At 35.2% G+C, this 15,000-nt stretch overlaps 2 protein-coding genes across 4 annotated transcripts in view; one reads left to right on the top strand and one right to left on the bottom strand.

The window, feature by feature from the left end:
* trappc10 (trafficking protein particle complex subunit 10) overlaps positions 1 to 2,427 on the top strand; it is a 25,320-nt gene extending 22,893 nt beyond the window's left edge. Inside the window, exons 22-23 of the mRNA XM_058791173.1 lie at positions 955 to 1,149; positions 2,001 to 2,427. Coding sequence (XP_058647156.1) covers positions 955 to 1,149; positions 2,001 to 2,248 — 443 coding nt within the window. The 3' untranslated portion in view covers positions 2,249 to 2,427. The remainder of the gene's footprint in view (positions 1 to 954; positions 1,150 to 2,000) is intronic.
* Positions 2,428 to 6,170: 3,743 nt separating this feature from the next.
* The window catches only part of si:ch73-100l22.3 (centriolar coiled-coil protein of 110 kDa), a 12,926-nt gene continuing 4,096 nt past the window's right edge, over positions 6,171 to 15,000 (bottom strand). For 2 of the 3 annotated variants that reach the window (XM_058791176.1, XM_058791175.1), the window contains exons 4-11: positions 14,725 to 15,000; positions 13,348 to 13,439; positions 9,211 to 9,357; positions 8,249 to 8,347; positions 7,439 to 7,528; positions 7,247 to 7,363; positions 6,594 to 6,658; positions 6,171 to 6,464 (exon numbers count right to left, since the gene is read on the bottom strand). The exon at positions 14,725 to 15,000 is cut by the window's right edge and continues 1,072 nt beyond it. In XM_058791176.1, the coding sequence (XP_058647159.1) occupies positions 6,344 to 6,464; positions 6,594 to 6,658; positions 7,247 to 7,363; positions 7,439 to 7,528; positions 8,249 to 8,347; positions 9,211 to 9,357; positions 13,348 to 13,439; positions 14,725 to 15,000 (1,007 nt within the window). In that variant the 3' untranslated portion in view covers positions 6,171 to 6,343. The remainder of the gene's footprint in view (positions 6,465 to 6,593; positions 6,659 to 7,246; positions 7,364 to 7,438; positions 7,529 to 8,248; positions 8,348 to 9,210; positions 9,358 to 13,347; positions 13,440 to 14,724) is intronic. The other variant, XM_058791177.1, reaches the window with a different exon arrangement.

The raw sequence follows: 15,000 nt of genomic DNA, 5'->3' as shown, positions 1-15,000 counted from the left end.
ATGTGTGCTTCTCATAATAATATACATATAAACAGAGCGGAGTGATCACGGCTGATGGTGACACGTGCACACGGAAAGAAAACTGTTTCATGAAAACGAGGATATAAATTTGATTAAAATACTACAATTCCTTTACAACAAAACATTGCATTTTTACTTCTATTTTTCTTTTCTTTTTATTTTATTAAATGCTACAAATCCGAGGTTTACTGTATAGCTTAATAATTTAGGTTTAATTGTACTGTGATACGTTTTCCCGACTAGGACTTGTGATTTAATAAAGCTAATAATTAAAAAACAACAATTTCTTTAGAAACAATTATTTTGTTTTATTTTTATGCTTTTATTAAGTGCTGCAAAACAGAGGTTTAGTGTATAAATGTATGTTATGTTTTCCAGACTGGGGTTTGTGTGTTTAAAGTTAAAGCAAATATAATAAAAACATTTTATAATTACAATACAACAAAACATTGCATTTTTTGTATATTTCATATTTATTTATTTGTGTTTATGTGTCGCATAACAGAATTTTACTGTGTAAATTAAGATTTTTGGTCTTTTTGGTATTTAATAGTTATAAAATAATATAATTATATAATAATTCAAATAATTAGAAAATGCATGTTAAAATGGTCACAAAATCGTTTTAAATCATCAGTTTTAAAATGTAAAGAGCTTTTTTTTTTTTTTTAATCCATGACTATTAAAATAATAATGATTTTGTTATTACTATTATTAAAAATGCAAACAATAAAATACATTATTTTTTTATTAATTATTTATATATTATTATTATTTAATTATACATTAATATTTTTAAAAAAAATTGTACTGTAAAGGTATTTAATACTTTTTTATACTTTATTTATTTTGAATTATCATTTGTTTTTTCCCTTCAGTGTTTGGCTTTATTTGTATTAATAATTGAGAGGATTACTGTGTGTGTGTCTGCAGTGATCGACAACAACAGTAACTGGGCGGTGTGTGGGAAGAGTTCAGGGGTCGTTTCCATGCCGGTGGCTGCCATGGCAACACACAAGGTTCACATGGAGGTCATGCCACTGTTCGCGGGTCACCTGCCGTTTCCCAACATACGTGTGTTTAAATACCTGCCTCACCACAGCAGCCCGGTCATCCCGCCGGACACAGGTCAGATCCCACGATGCTTTATCATCAGAAGTCATGGTTTCATCAAATTAAGCTGTTCTGGTTCTGTGACTGAATCCAGAGGTGCCCAAAGATTACCTTTGATTTTGGCTCATCATGACATATCTTCATTTCAAATTGATATATTGTAGATGTATATATTTAAGAAAAATAAGTTGTTTATATTAAATATATTTACTGTATGTGTGTGTCTTATATGTACATAATGAATATACACAGTACACACATATATTACATAAACGAAAACATTTATTTTGGATGCAATTAATCATGATTAATGGTTGCCCAGCACTAATATTTTAATATTTAAATTATTTATTTATTTTTTTTTATTTTGTTTTTAGCTTTTTGGCATTGAAATGTAAAAAAATAATATAAGTGAATTTGATTTACAAATTATTTGAAAAATGGCAACTAATTGCTTTCAAAATTTTTGTTTAATCATTAAAAAACAGCTTAATTTAATATATTTTAAAGCAATATAATTGGATATAATGTAATGTTTATTTTTGGCTCATGACCCTCAATGAAGTTTTTTTTTGGTCATTTGTATTTAATCAATGTTTTAATATGTAATTAAATGAAAATACAACAATTACTTTACAACAAAGCATATTTTATATTTTATTGTTACTGTTTTTTTTATTATTATTAAGTGCTGCACAACACATGATTACTTTATAAATAGAACGTGAAAGAAAATATTTTGACTTTCTGATATTGAATAAAAATATTTTAATATATATTAGATATTATTGTTATTATCAATTTAAGAAGTACATTTGACTTTTTCTGTCAAAATGTGTTTTGAGTCGTGACTCTGTGCTCCGCAGACTCGTGTCTGGAGAACGACAGTCTGTCTCTGCTGGACAAGACTCTGGAGGATCAGGCGGAGACGGCCAGTCTGCGCAGCCGAGGCAGCGTCCAGTCTCTGGGCAGCGGAGAGTCTGCGCAGCCGCGGGGCCCGATGCCCAAACGCCAGGCCTTCGGTCCGGGACAGGTGTTCAACGGCACACAGGGCCAGCAGGTGCTAGTGCTGCCCTCCGCTGACCATCACCTGATGGAGGTCAACGTCACATGACCCAGCATCACAAACGGACACGAGACTCGCCTCCGTCACACGCTTCATGAGACACGCCGGACCTGCTGTCTCTCAGACATCCCATAATGCCTTGCAGCCCCTCCTCTGTGTGCTCAGGTGTGTGTGTGTGTGAGAGAGAGAGAGAGAGAGCGAGAGCGAGCGACACCTGCTGTACATAATAGAAGAGATTTAAGAGAATCTTCTGAACCAAATACACTCAATCATGATCACTCACACTGGGATTCTGGGATTTGCATATTTAATTTTTTTATTGGTTTTTGGAACTAAAGGTTTCCAGGGAAACGTCAGCGCTTTATTGACTCAGACACGCCCCTTCCTGCTGATGTCACATGATTGACGCATCACTATGACGACCATCCTGACAAATGTGGTTTTTGTTTAATGCATATGAAGAACAGTCATATTTCACTCCATTGTAGACATGGAAAAAAAAAAAATCATGAAAAAAAGTAAATTGTGAATTAAAAATATACGCTCACATCAGTGGGTGTATTTCTGATGCTCAAAACTGAACACGTGAATTTCATAATTCTGTTCATGCAAAACAAAAAAGAATGTATCCGAAAAATAATTTATTTATTTTTGCATATTAATTATTTGTATAAAATAAATATAAATGGCAAAAAAATAAAATAATAATTTAGCATAAATTTTATTTGACATATTTGTACTATAAACGTAATGCAAAAAATGTGTATATATATGTTTATGTGTGTGTATGTATGCATATATATATATATATATATATAAGTTTTAATGCAAAAAACTTGAATTATTTTTTGGATACATTTAAAATTATATACATGCTTAAATTATATATATATATATATATATATATATATATAATTTAAGCAAATAAATGGGCTTTTGCATAAATTAATTTCGATTTTTGGCACACCTTTTAATGTTCATAAAATTGACTTTTGGGGTGAAACATGACCTGGCCGTGTTTTTGAGATGTTTGTTTGGATGCGTGTAAATATCACAGGATGTGTCTGTCAGATCCATCAGCTCTGTACAGTAACGAGAATCTGACGACAGACAGCAGGAAGTGATGCGTTTCTCCAGGAGGAAGCGGTTTGATGTGAATGTTGTGCGTCTCGTGTGTCGTCCGTGTTTCAAACCTGAGAAACAGAGAAGCTGATGAGGGAACAGCTGTTTTTGTCTTATTGTCACGTATGAAAGGCCAAAACTTCACACGCATCACCTCTTCAGTTCATCTGCTCACTATTTATTTCCTGGATTATTGTTGCTTTGCTCTGGTTCTGGACCTCGTGATTCTCTCCACGGATTCTGGACTTCAGACGTCATGAACACAAGCTGTTTGTAAATTGTCAATCAAACATCACAGATTGTATTTAGATTATTTAAATGAGAAGAATATGTACGCATTATACAACTGAAAATATACATATGTTTTAAAAGGATGTTTGTTGTCTTGTTTTTCTATTAAAAGTCATTCTTTTCAGTTTTTGCTCATTTTCAAAAAATGTAAATACCAAAAAAAAAAAGATTATTGAAATCATCAGTGTTCACAAACCTGCTTTTGTTGAAACCATTTTTATTTCTCACGAAATTACTGTTATTATCAATTTAAGAAGTACATTTGACTTTTCTGTCAAAATGTGTTTTGAGTCGTGACTCTGTGCTCCGCAGACTCGTGTCTGGAGAACGACAGTCTGTCTCTGCTGGACAAGACTCTGGAGGATCAGGCGGAGACGGCCAGTCTGCGCAGCCGAGGCAGCGCCCAGTCTCTGGGCAGCGGAGAGTCTGCGCAGCCGCGGGCCCGATGCCCAAACGCCAGGCCTTCGGTCCGGGACAGGTGTTCAACGGCACACAGGGCCAGCAGGTGCTAGTGCTGCCCTCCGCTGACCATCACCTGATGGAGGTCAACGTCACATGACCCAGCATCACAAACGGACACGAGACTCGCCTCCGTCACACGCTTCATGAGACACGCCGGACCTGCTGTCTCTCAGACATCCCATAATGCCTTGCAGCCCCTCCTCTGTGTGCTCAGGTGTGTGTGTGTGTGAGAGAGAGAGAGCGGCGACACCTGCTGTACATAATAGAAGAGATTTAAGAGAATCTTCTGAACCAAATACACTCAATCATGATCACTCACACTGGGATTCTGGGATTTGCATATTTAATTTTTTTATTGGTTTTTGGAACTAAAGGTTTCCAGGGAAACGTCAGCGCTTTATTGACTCAGACACGCCCCTTCCTGCTGATGTCACATGATTGACGCATCACTATGACGACCATCCTGACAAATGTGGTTTTTGTTTAATGCATATGAAGAACAGTCATATTTCACTCCATTGTAGACATGGAAAAAAAAAAAATCATGAAAAAAAGTAAATTGTGAATTAAAAATGTACGCTCACATCAGTGGGTGTATTTCTGATGCTCAAAACTGAACACGTGAATTTCATAATTCTGTTCATGCAAAACAAAAAAAAGAATGTATCCGAAAAATAATTTATTTATTTTTTGCATATTAATTTATTTGTATAAAATAAATATAAATGGCAAAAAAAATAAAATAATAATTTAGCATAAATTTTATTTGACATATTTGTACTATAAACGTAATGCAAAAAAATGTGTATATATATGTTTATGTGTGTGTATGTATGCATATATATATATATATATATATAAGTTTTTAATGCAAAAAAAACTTGAATTATTTTTTGGATACATTTAAAATTATATACATGCTTAAATTATATATATATATATATATATATATATATATATAATTTAAGCAAATAAATGGGCTTTTGCATAAATTAATTTCGATTTTTGGCACACCTTTTTAATGTTCATAAAAATTGACTTTTGGGGTGAAACATGACCTGGCCGTGTTTTTGAGATGTTTGTTTGGATGCGTGTAAATATCACAGGATGTGTCTGTCAGATCCATCAGCTCTGTACAGTAACGAGAATCTGACGACAGACAGCAGGAAGTGATGCGTTTCTCCAGGAGGAAGCGGTTTGATGTGAATGTTGTGCGTCTCGTGTGTCGTCCGTGTTTCAAACCTGAGAAACAGAGAAGCTGATGAGGGAACAGCTGTTTTTGTCTTATTGTCACGTATGAAAGGCCAAAACTTCACACGCATCACCTCTTCAGTTCATCTGCTCACTATTTATTTCCTGGATTATTGTTGCTTTGCTCTGGTTCTGGACCTCGTGATTCTCTCCACGGATTCTGGACTTCAGACGTCATGAACACAAGCTGTTTGTAAATTGTCAATCAAACATCACAGATTGTATTTAGATTATTTAAATGAGAAGAATATGTACGCATTATACAACTGAAAATATACATATGTTTTAAAAGGATGTTTGTTGTCTTGTTTTTCTATTAAAAAGTCATTCTTTTCAGTTTTTTGCTCATTTTCAAAAAAATGTAAATACCAAAAAAAAAAAAAAGATTATTGAAATCATCAGTGTTCACAAACCTGCTTTTGTTGAAACCATTTTTTATTTCTCACGAAATTACTGTTTTATTTGAGAAGCCAAAGTGACACTAATTAAAAAATTATTTTGAAATTCTTAGTTTACATCTTGCAAATGTTTTTTGTCTATTTAAAAATATAAAGGTCTTTTTTTAAATCCCAGTTTGAGGTTTTTTTTTTGCCTCTATCACTTTTTTCTTGCAAATCAGAAAGAAGAAAAACTTGCATTATACATTTTTCTCCCGTGGTGGAAATAAGCTTATGTAAGTAGTAGCGTCCAAATTCAAATTATCATTTTGTATTCATATTAATAGTTCTGATGCTCTTGCCTGTTACATAAATTACTGCTATCATATAAACGAATCCTAAATTCACCTCTGACATTCTTTTCTTGAAAATATGATTTTGTATTATTGATGTAAATGACAAAATACAACAATTATCACAATTTATTCAAGTGTGCAAAGACAAAACCAGCAAGAACAGCAGTGCTGAAGCCAAGAGATGTACATAAAAAAAATATAAATAAAACTAGATTAAAATGTTTAAAGACAATCGTATAAAAACTGCAGTGAAAGATCTGAAGAGAGTTTGGCCTCGTGTGGATTCATCGCGCTCCGCGTAACGCCGTCATCTTCTTTGACACGCGACAGATCTTTGGCACTAGGTTCCATTTCTCCTCATTGGACGGAGAAAACTTCTTCCTGTCAGCTGATTTCCTCTGTAACCTGATGAAACATTACAGCCAATGAGCTTTAAGATCAGCCTGACCACAGTCATCAGTATTTATTTATGAGGTTTAGGTCCTGTGGAAATAGATAGAATTAATATGTTGATGTTTCTGCAGATTCACTCACATGAGTTTCTTGCGTTCTAAAGCTTTTCTGGTGGCGGCGGAGAGAGATCCCTTCACTTTATTATCCTGAAACACATGAATGATGCTTTAAAATCCCCTCATTTAACATCTCACATCCATAATATACTGACATCTACATCATTCACACAGCACCAAAACAATACTGTTTTAATCCCCTGAAAGCAATCACACAAAGAAAGAAAAATATCCTAATCACCAAAAAATACAAATATCTAAACACACGCCAAAAAAAAAAAAAAAGATTTAGTCACAGTAAATAAAATATCTGATCAAAAAAGAAAAATATGAAATCACTAATCATTTCTAACCACCTAAAAAATACATTTTTTAAAATCTATGACCCCCCCCAAAAAATAAAAATAAAATCACAAAAAAATTAAATATCTAACCACCCCACTAAAAATACAAAAATTTCTAACCCCCTAAAAATAAAAAAGGAAATATTTAACCATCCCCCATAAAAGAATAGCCCCCCATTATCTAATCACCCCCAAATAATATTTAAAAAACCTAATCACTCCAAAAAATGATACTTTTTTTTTTTGGAGTGATTGGATGAAAAACAAAATCTAACTTAAAAAAAAAACTACAAAAAAAGAATGCAATCAAAGGAATAAAGGCTGGTCTGCTGACGTGTGTTTTGAGGCGGCGGTCTCTGCTCAGCTCTCGGTCGCAGCGGATCATCTGCATCTGATCACAGGAGCTCATGCTGAAGAAGATCTGGTGCAGCTCACACCGCGCCGCTCGCAGCTGAGGGTCAAACACAGGGTCAGCTTCACGGTCAGTGTGTGTTTATACAGCGTGTGATTCCAGAGCGCTTCTGACCTGCAGCGTGACACGCTCCTGCAGCATGAGCTCGTGTTTGCTGCTCACCGCCGGCTGCAGCTGCAGCGTCACCAGAAACATCTGTGTGTCCTGAAACAACATCAACACCTCGGTCACATCACGTGTGTGTGAGCTTGAGAAATCATTCATCTCTTATGTGACCCTGGAGCACAAAACCAGTCGTAAGGGTCCATTTTTGTGAAATTGAGATAATAAATAATCTTTCCATTGATGTATGGTTTGTTGGACAATATTTGTCTGAGATGCAACTATTTGAAAATCTGGAATCTGAGGGAGCAAAAAAATCTAAATATTGAGAAAATCACCTTTAAAGTTGTCCAAATGAAGTTCTTAGCAATGCATATTACTAATCAAAAATGAAGTTTTGATATATTTACGGTAGGAAATGTACAAAATATCTTCATGGAACATGATCTTTACTTAATATCCTAATGATTTTTGTATAATTGTGACCCATACAATGTATTGTTGGCTATTGCTACAAATATAGCTGTGCTGCTTATGACTGCTTCTGTGCTGCAGGGACACAGATATGAAAGCATGGAGGACACCAGCATGTTTATATACTATTATTACAGCTTTTGTTGATATTTTATTTTTATATTTTCTCTTTTCATTTAAATTTTCATTTATATAGCCTGTATTTATTTGATTTCAGTACAGTAACGTAAGCTGAATGTAAATGAGAAATACTGCTTTGGCAACTAGCTGAAATAAAATGTTTTTGATATTGTTATTCCAGTAAAGGTTCATGTTTGTTCCAGTGTTGTTATAGTTGTAGGAGCTCACCGTGATGGTCCTGATGAGGCGCGACACGCGTTCAGTGCGCAGAAGACGACGGGTCAGAAAACCCCTCGCCACAGCGGCCAGCAGAGGGAGACAGGACTGCTGGGAGAGACACACATCATGAGACACAACACCTTCACATCTGTGTCTGTGTGTGTGTGTGTGTGTGTGTGTGTGTGTGTGTGTGTGTGTCTGTGTGTGTGTGTGTGTGTGTGTGTGTGTCTGTGTGTGTGTCTGTCTGTCTGTGTCTGTCTGTGTGTGTGTGTGTGTGTGTGTGTGTGTGTCTGTCTGTCTGTCTGTCTGTCTGTGTGTGTGTGTCTGTGTGTGTGTGTGTGTGTGTGTGTCTGTCTGTCTGTCTGTGAGTGTGTGTGTGTGTGTGTGTGTGTGTGTGTGTGTGTCTGTCTGTCTGTCTGTCTGTCTGTGTGTGTGTGTGTGTGTGTGTGTGTGTGTGTGTGTGTGTGAGTGAGTGTGTGTGTGTGTGTGTGTGTGTGAGAGAGAGTGAGTGAGTGTGTGTGTGTGTGTTTTGTGAAAAGTCAGGACATAGATGTGTATAATGACGAGGGTATGGCAGGTATTACAAGGTGAAGGTGGCATCTCAGGACATTGACCCATGTCCCCACTTTTCAAAACGCTTATAAATCACTCAGAATGAGGTTTTTTGGGGAAAGTTGAAATGCACAGTCTCCTGTAAGGGGTAGGTTTAGGTGTAGGGTTGGTGTAGAGCAAAGTACAGTATAACAACCATTACGCCTATGGATGTCCCCACTTTTCACAAAAACGAACATGTGTGTGTGAAACAAGCTTATGAATCATACAGTATGAAGTGTTTTGAGAATCTAAAAATGCCTGTAGGTTTGTGTGAGGGGTAGGTTTAGCGGAAGGAGATAGAAAATACAGTTTGTACAGTATAAAAACCATTCCACCTACGGAGAGTCCCCATAATGACAGTAATAGCGGTGTGTTACCCGCGAGGTGCTGTGTGTGTCTGTGAGCTCAGCGTGTGTGCAGACAGATGAGGCGGTGATGGAGGTCAGTGTGTCCTCCAGACGTGAGCCTGCGCCGGGACACGGGAAGGACACGCTCCGCAGAAACTGGTAGCGCTCTGCTAAAGACTGACGGAGAGAGAGACAGCATTACAAACACATCAATCCATCAACAATAACAACCTGTTCACTAACAAATGAGGCTGCAGTATCAGTAACGTTCAGATCCTTAAATGATCTCGTCTCTTCATCAAGGCTGCATTTAATTGATCAAAATCCAGTAAAAACAGTGAAATATTATTGCAATTTCAAACAGCTGTTTTCTATGTGAATATGTGTTAAACTGTAATTTATTTCTGTGATGCGCAGCTGTATTTTCAGCATCATTACTGCAGTCTTCAGTGTCACATGATCTTCAGAAATCATTCTAATATGCTGATTTGCTGCTCAACAAACATTTCTGATTATTATCAATGTTGAAAACAGTTTTAAGACTTACAAAAACAAGAAACTAATGCATTTATTCAGCAAGGACACATTCAATTTCTCAAAAGTGACAATAAATAAATTTATAAAACACAGAAATAAATGACAGTTTAACAGATATTCACACAGAAAACAGCTGTTTTAAATTCTAATAATATTTCCCAATTTTCACAGTATTTTTAATAAAATAAATGCAGCCCTGGTGAGAATAAGAGACTTTTTTTCAAAAACATGAAAAACAATTGTCATTCTTCCCATATTGTAACCAGTAGTGTCATTGAGTTCAGCTTCTGTGATTCAGTTTTTATTGTTCTGGCAACAGAAAGAATCCTGCCATGCCAATAAAACACTTTAAAGCCAGAGAGCGAGAGAATACAGATGAAAGCAGGACGGAGAGAGAGAGAGAGAGAGAGTCAGGATGAAATAAGAGCATGTAGACACACAAGGTCAATGAGACGACGGGAATCGAACCACAGACGGCAGAGAGACAGACAGGTGTGTTCAGCGGCGCATGAATTAAACACAATTATCCTCATTTTCTGTGTCACTTCCCACAGCGAACACACACAGACGCTCGTTAATATAAAAACACTCGGTGTTCATTAAAGCCTGTTCCATGCATACATTACAGGGCGTAATTAATGGCATCAGGACACGAGCCCCTACAGGACCTGAAGGAGAAACACATAAGGATGCTCTCAGCGGCAGCTAGAAAAGAAAGAAAACATTCCCACAATCCTCTGGGTGATTTCAGGTCTGATCTGTGGTGTCTGCCATCGGTCAACGAGAGACTCGGGACAGAACAACCCTCAAACACGAGTCTAACGAGTCATTTAGATCTGCAATCTATCACAATCACATCAGCTGTTCTTACTATTCTGGTGAATTTCACAGCATTAACAGTTATTACTGTACTCTTTATTACTGTGAAGGTGCTTTGTGTGGAAGCTTGTTTTGATCACAGGGGAAAAAATACAGGTAATTGTGACTTTTTATCTCACAATTCAGTTTATTTCTCATAATTCAGAGTTTATATCTCACAATTCAGAGTTTATATCTCACAATTCAGAGTTTATATCTCACAATTCAGAGTTTATATCTCACAATTCAGAGTTTATATCTCACAATTCAGAGTTTATATCTCACAATTCAGAGTTTATATCTTACAATTCAGAGTTTATATCTCACAATTCAGAGTTTATTTCTCATAATTCAGAGTTTATTTCCCATAAGTCTGAGTTTATCTCACAATTCAGAGTTTATTTCTCACAATTCAGAGTTTATTTCTCATAAGTCTGAGTTTGTATCTCACAATTCAGAGTTTATTTCTCAAGTCTGAGTTTATTTCTCATAATTCAGAATTTATATCTCACAATTCAGAGTTTATTTCTCACAATTCAGAGTTTATATCTCACAATTCAGAGTTTATATCTCACAATTCAGAGTTTATATCTCACAATTCAGAGTTTATATCTCACAATTCAGAGTTTATATCTCACAATTCAGAGTTTATATCTCACAATTCAGAGTTTATATCTCACAATTCAGAGTTTATATCTCACAATTCAGAGTTTATATCTCACAATTCAGAGTTTATATCTCACAATTCAGAGTTTATTTCTCACAATTCAGAGTTCATTTCTCATAAGTCTGAGTTTATTTCATAAGTCTGAGTTTATTTCTCATAAGTCTGAGTTTATATCTCACAATTCAGAGTTCATTTCTCATAAGTCTGAGTTTATTTCTCATAAGTCTGAGTTTATATCACAATTAAGAGTTCATTTCTCACAATTCAGAGTTTATATCTCACAATTCAGAGTTTATATCTCACAATTCAGAGTTTATATCTCACAATTCAGAGTTTATATCTCACAATTCAGAGTTTATATCTCACAATTCAGAGTTTATATCTCACAATTCAGAGTTTATTTCTCATAAGTCTGAGTTTGTATCTCACAATTCAGAGTTTATTTCTCAAGTCTGAGTTTATTTCTCATAATTCAGAATTTATATCTCACAATTCAGAGTTTATTTCTCACAATTCAGAGTTTATATCTCACAATTCAGAGTTTATATCTCACAATTCAGAGTTTATATCTCACAATTCAGAGTTTATATCTCACAATTCAGAGTTTATATCTCACAATTCAGAGTTCATTTCTCATAAGTCTGAGTTTATTTCATAAGTCTGAGTTTATTTCTCATAAGTCTGAGTTTATTTCTCACAATTCAGAGTTCATTTCTCATAAGTCTGAGTTTATATCTCACAATTCAGAGTTCATTTCTCATAAGTCTGAGTTTATATCTCACAATTCAGAGTTTATATCTCACAATTCAGTTTATATCTCACAATTCAGAGTTTATTTCTCACAATTCAGAGTTTATTTCTCACAATTCAGAGTTTATTTCTCACAATTCAGAGTTTATTTCTCATTAGTCTGAGTTTATATCTCACAATTCAGAGTTTATTTCTCATAAGTTTGAGTTTATTTCTTAAAATTCAGTTTCTTTCTCATAAATCTGATCTTAAATCTCACAATTCAGAGTTTATTTCTCACAATTCAGAGTTTATATCTCATAAGTGAGTTTATATCTCACAATTCAGAGTTCATTTCTCATAAGTCTGAGTTTATTTCTCACAATTCAGAGTTTATTTCTCACAATTCAGAGTTCATTTCTCATAAGTCTGAGTTTATATCTCACAATTCAGAGTTTATTTCTCACAATTCAGAGTTCATTTCTCATAAGTCTGAGTTTATTTCATAAGTCTGAGTTTATTTCTCATAAGTCTGAGTTTATATCTCACAATTCAGTTCATTTCTCATAAGTCTGAGTTTATATCTCACAATTCAGAGTTTATTTCTCATAAGATTGAGTTTATTTCTCATAAATCTGAGTTTATATCTCACAATTAAGAGTTTATATCTTACAATTCAAAGTTCATTTCTCACAATTCAGAGTTTATATCTCACAATTCAGAGTTTATTTCTTATAATTCAGAGTTTATTTCTCATAAGTCTGAGTTGATATGTCAGAAATTCAGAGTTCGTCTCATAATTCTAAGTTTACATCTGTCAATTCTGACTTTTTTTTCAAATTTTTCAAATTCTGAGTTTATATCTTATAATTAATTTTGATTGTTTCTAATGTCCTTATTTGTAAGTCGCTTTGGATAAAAGCATCTGCTAAATGACTAAATGTAAATGTAATTTTGAGCTTATATTTTGCAATTCTATATATTTTTCTATTTTAATATTGTGATATTAACTCAGAATTGCAAGATATAAATGCAGAATTGAAAAAAAAAGTCATAATTGTGATATAAAAAGTCAGTGATTTTTTTTTTTTTTTAACCCCATGGCAGAAATTGGTTTTCACAGCTTTGAAACAATCTCTATTGGATAATGCGCTACAGAAACAAATGTTACTTGACCTTAGAGGATCATATGAGATGTTGTTGATGCTTTGTCCAGTGATTTACACTCATTTACACACATGCATCGAGCAGACGCTTTTATCTAAAGTGACTCTCACTGTATACATGTTATCAGTTCATGCATCCTCTCAGAATCGAACCCATGATCATGCTTCCCTTAGAACTACATGTGAAACAGGCTGTAGTTTGTTGCTCACCTGCAGTAGTTCCTGCTGTTGTCTGCACTCTTCCTCCATCAGAGCCGTCACCTGATCCTCCTGCGTCTGCGCAGACAGCCCTGAGGACATCACTGAACACATAAACAACAGCCCACAGTTTAATCACTTATGATGCTTCACACATCATCATAAAACATCTCTTCTAGCTAAAATAAAATATTGTGAACCTAAAAAAGAAAGATACAGTATAGACAGATAAAAAGATACACAAATGAAAAACCAATCACAGTTTAGTATGCAACTATGACTAGGTATGTAACATATAATCAATATCACTGTCTGGATATTATCGTGGTCACATGACGATATGAAACGACAGGTCGTGTAGTTTTTAAAATATATTTAAACGTCTTATTCTAACATGAAAGGTGTGTAAAGTTGTGTTTTGGGTCATGATGCTTTGGCGCAGTATCTGTGAAAGGAACTCAAAGCGAAAGCACAATATTCTTCATCAAGTCTGTTTTAAAGCGAAGCTGCTTGGTTCAGACGATCAGCTGGTGATCCGGTGTTTTCCGCGTCTCAGAACGGCTCCGTTCACACTGAATGAATGCAGTCGACTCCTTTATTACACGTTCTGTGAGTTTAGCGCGCGTCACCAGTTCTGCTTTATTTCAGCGGCAGATGATTACAGCGTTTCACTAGATTTGTAGCGAGACGTGTTTTTCTGCCGGTTTTCACTGAAGCTGGAGTTTCCTTCAAAATAAAAGCTTAAAGCGCAGCTTGAATTACTGACAGCGAGCGGCTTAAATGCAGTCCAAACTCAACATATCTCTTTCAAGTGCAGAAATTAGGAAGAAGTATTGTATTTCCCTTCAGTAGCGTAAAGCAGAAATAATATACCTACGAAATATTAATTTTCATTTATTTTACAGTGCAATTGTTTTACAATATATGGCTATTACTGTCATTGTTATTATTAATATATTCTAATTTGTTTGTCTTCCTGAAACAGCAGTGTGAATCTAATTTAGACTGAGACGGTATTTCACAAATAAAAAGAGGCTTGAGTCTCCTTTTAAAGTTCAGTCAATTCAATGACTTTTTTCTGACTTAAGTTAAGAACATGTTGCAGCTCTTCATTCTGAACTCTCAAAGTGCATTAGATGGAATAATTTAACTTTAAAATGTATAAAAATTTCATTTTTTCCCAATTCTTCATTTGTCTTTTTTTTCTTTTCTTTTTTTAAATATCACAAAAAATATCGTATCGTGGACTTCATATCATGATATTATCATATGGTGAGATTTTGATATCATCTAACTATGACACAATGACCTCAACATTGTCAATTAGATTTCCCATCACTGAAAAACATTCAAACATTAGAAATTATATAATTAACTATCATTTTTCACCTCTGGGTGTGCTGGAGAGCGTGCTTCCCGTCTCTCGTCCAGGACTGAACGCCTCGTCCTCGTTCATCAGGAGCCTCCGTTTGACCCGGGGCGTGACCTCGTGACCTCCCATCTCAGGGGTCAGCTGCTTCCACAGGCCAGACGGGACATCCACATCATAAGACCAACCAATCACAGAGCTTCCCGCTTCATCTGGAGAATGACTGCTGGCGTTCTCCTCCCCGACCCCACAATCTTTAGCGGTGACTGTTTCGCTGAAAGTGACCCCTGAGGGTC

Source organism: Onychostoma macrolepis, chromosome 11 (assembly GCF_012432095.1).
Source record: "Onychostoma macrolepis isolate SWU-2019 chromosome 11, ASM1243209v1, whole genome shotgun sequence".
In the NCBI taxonomy this organism is placed as follows: Eukaryota; Metazoa; Chordata; class Actinopteri; order Cypriniformes; family Cyprinidae; genus Onychostoma; species Onychostoma macrolepis.
The sequence above is the reverse complement of the archived record's forward strand: the minus strand, read 5'-3'. Positions and strand labels throughout refer to the sequence as shown.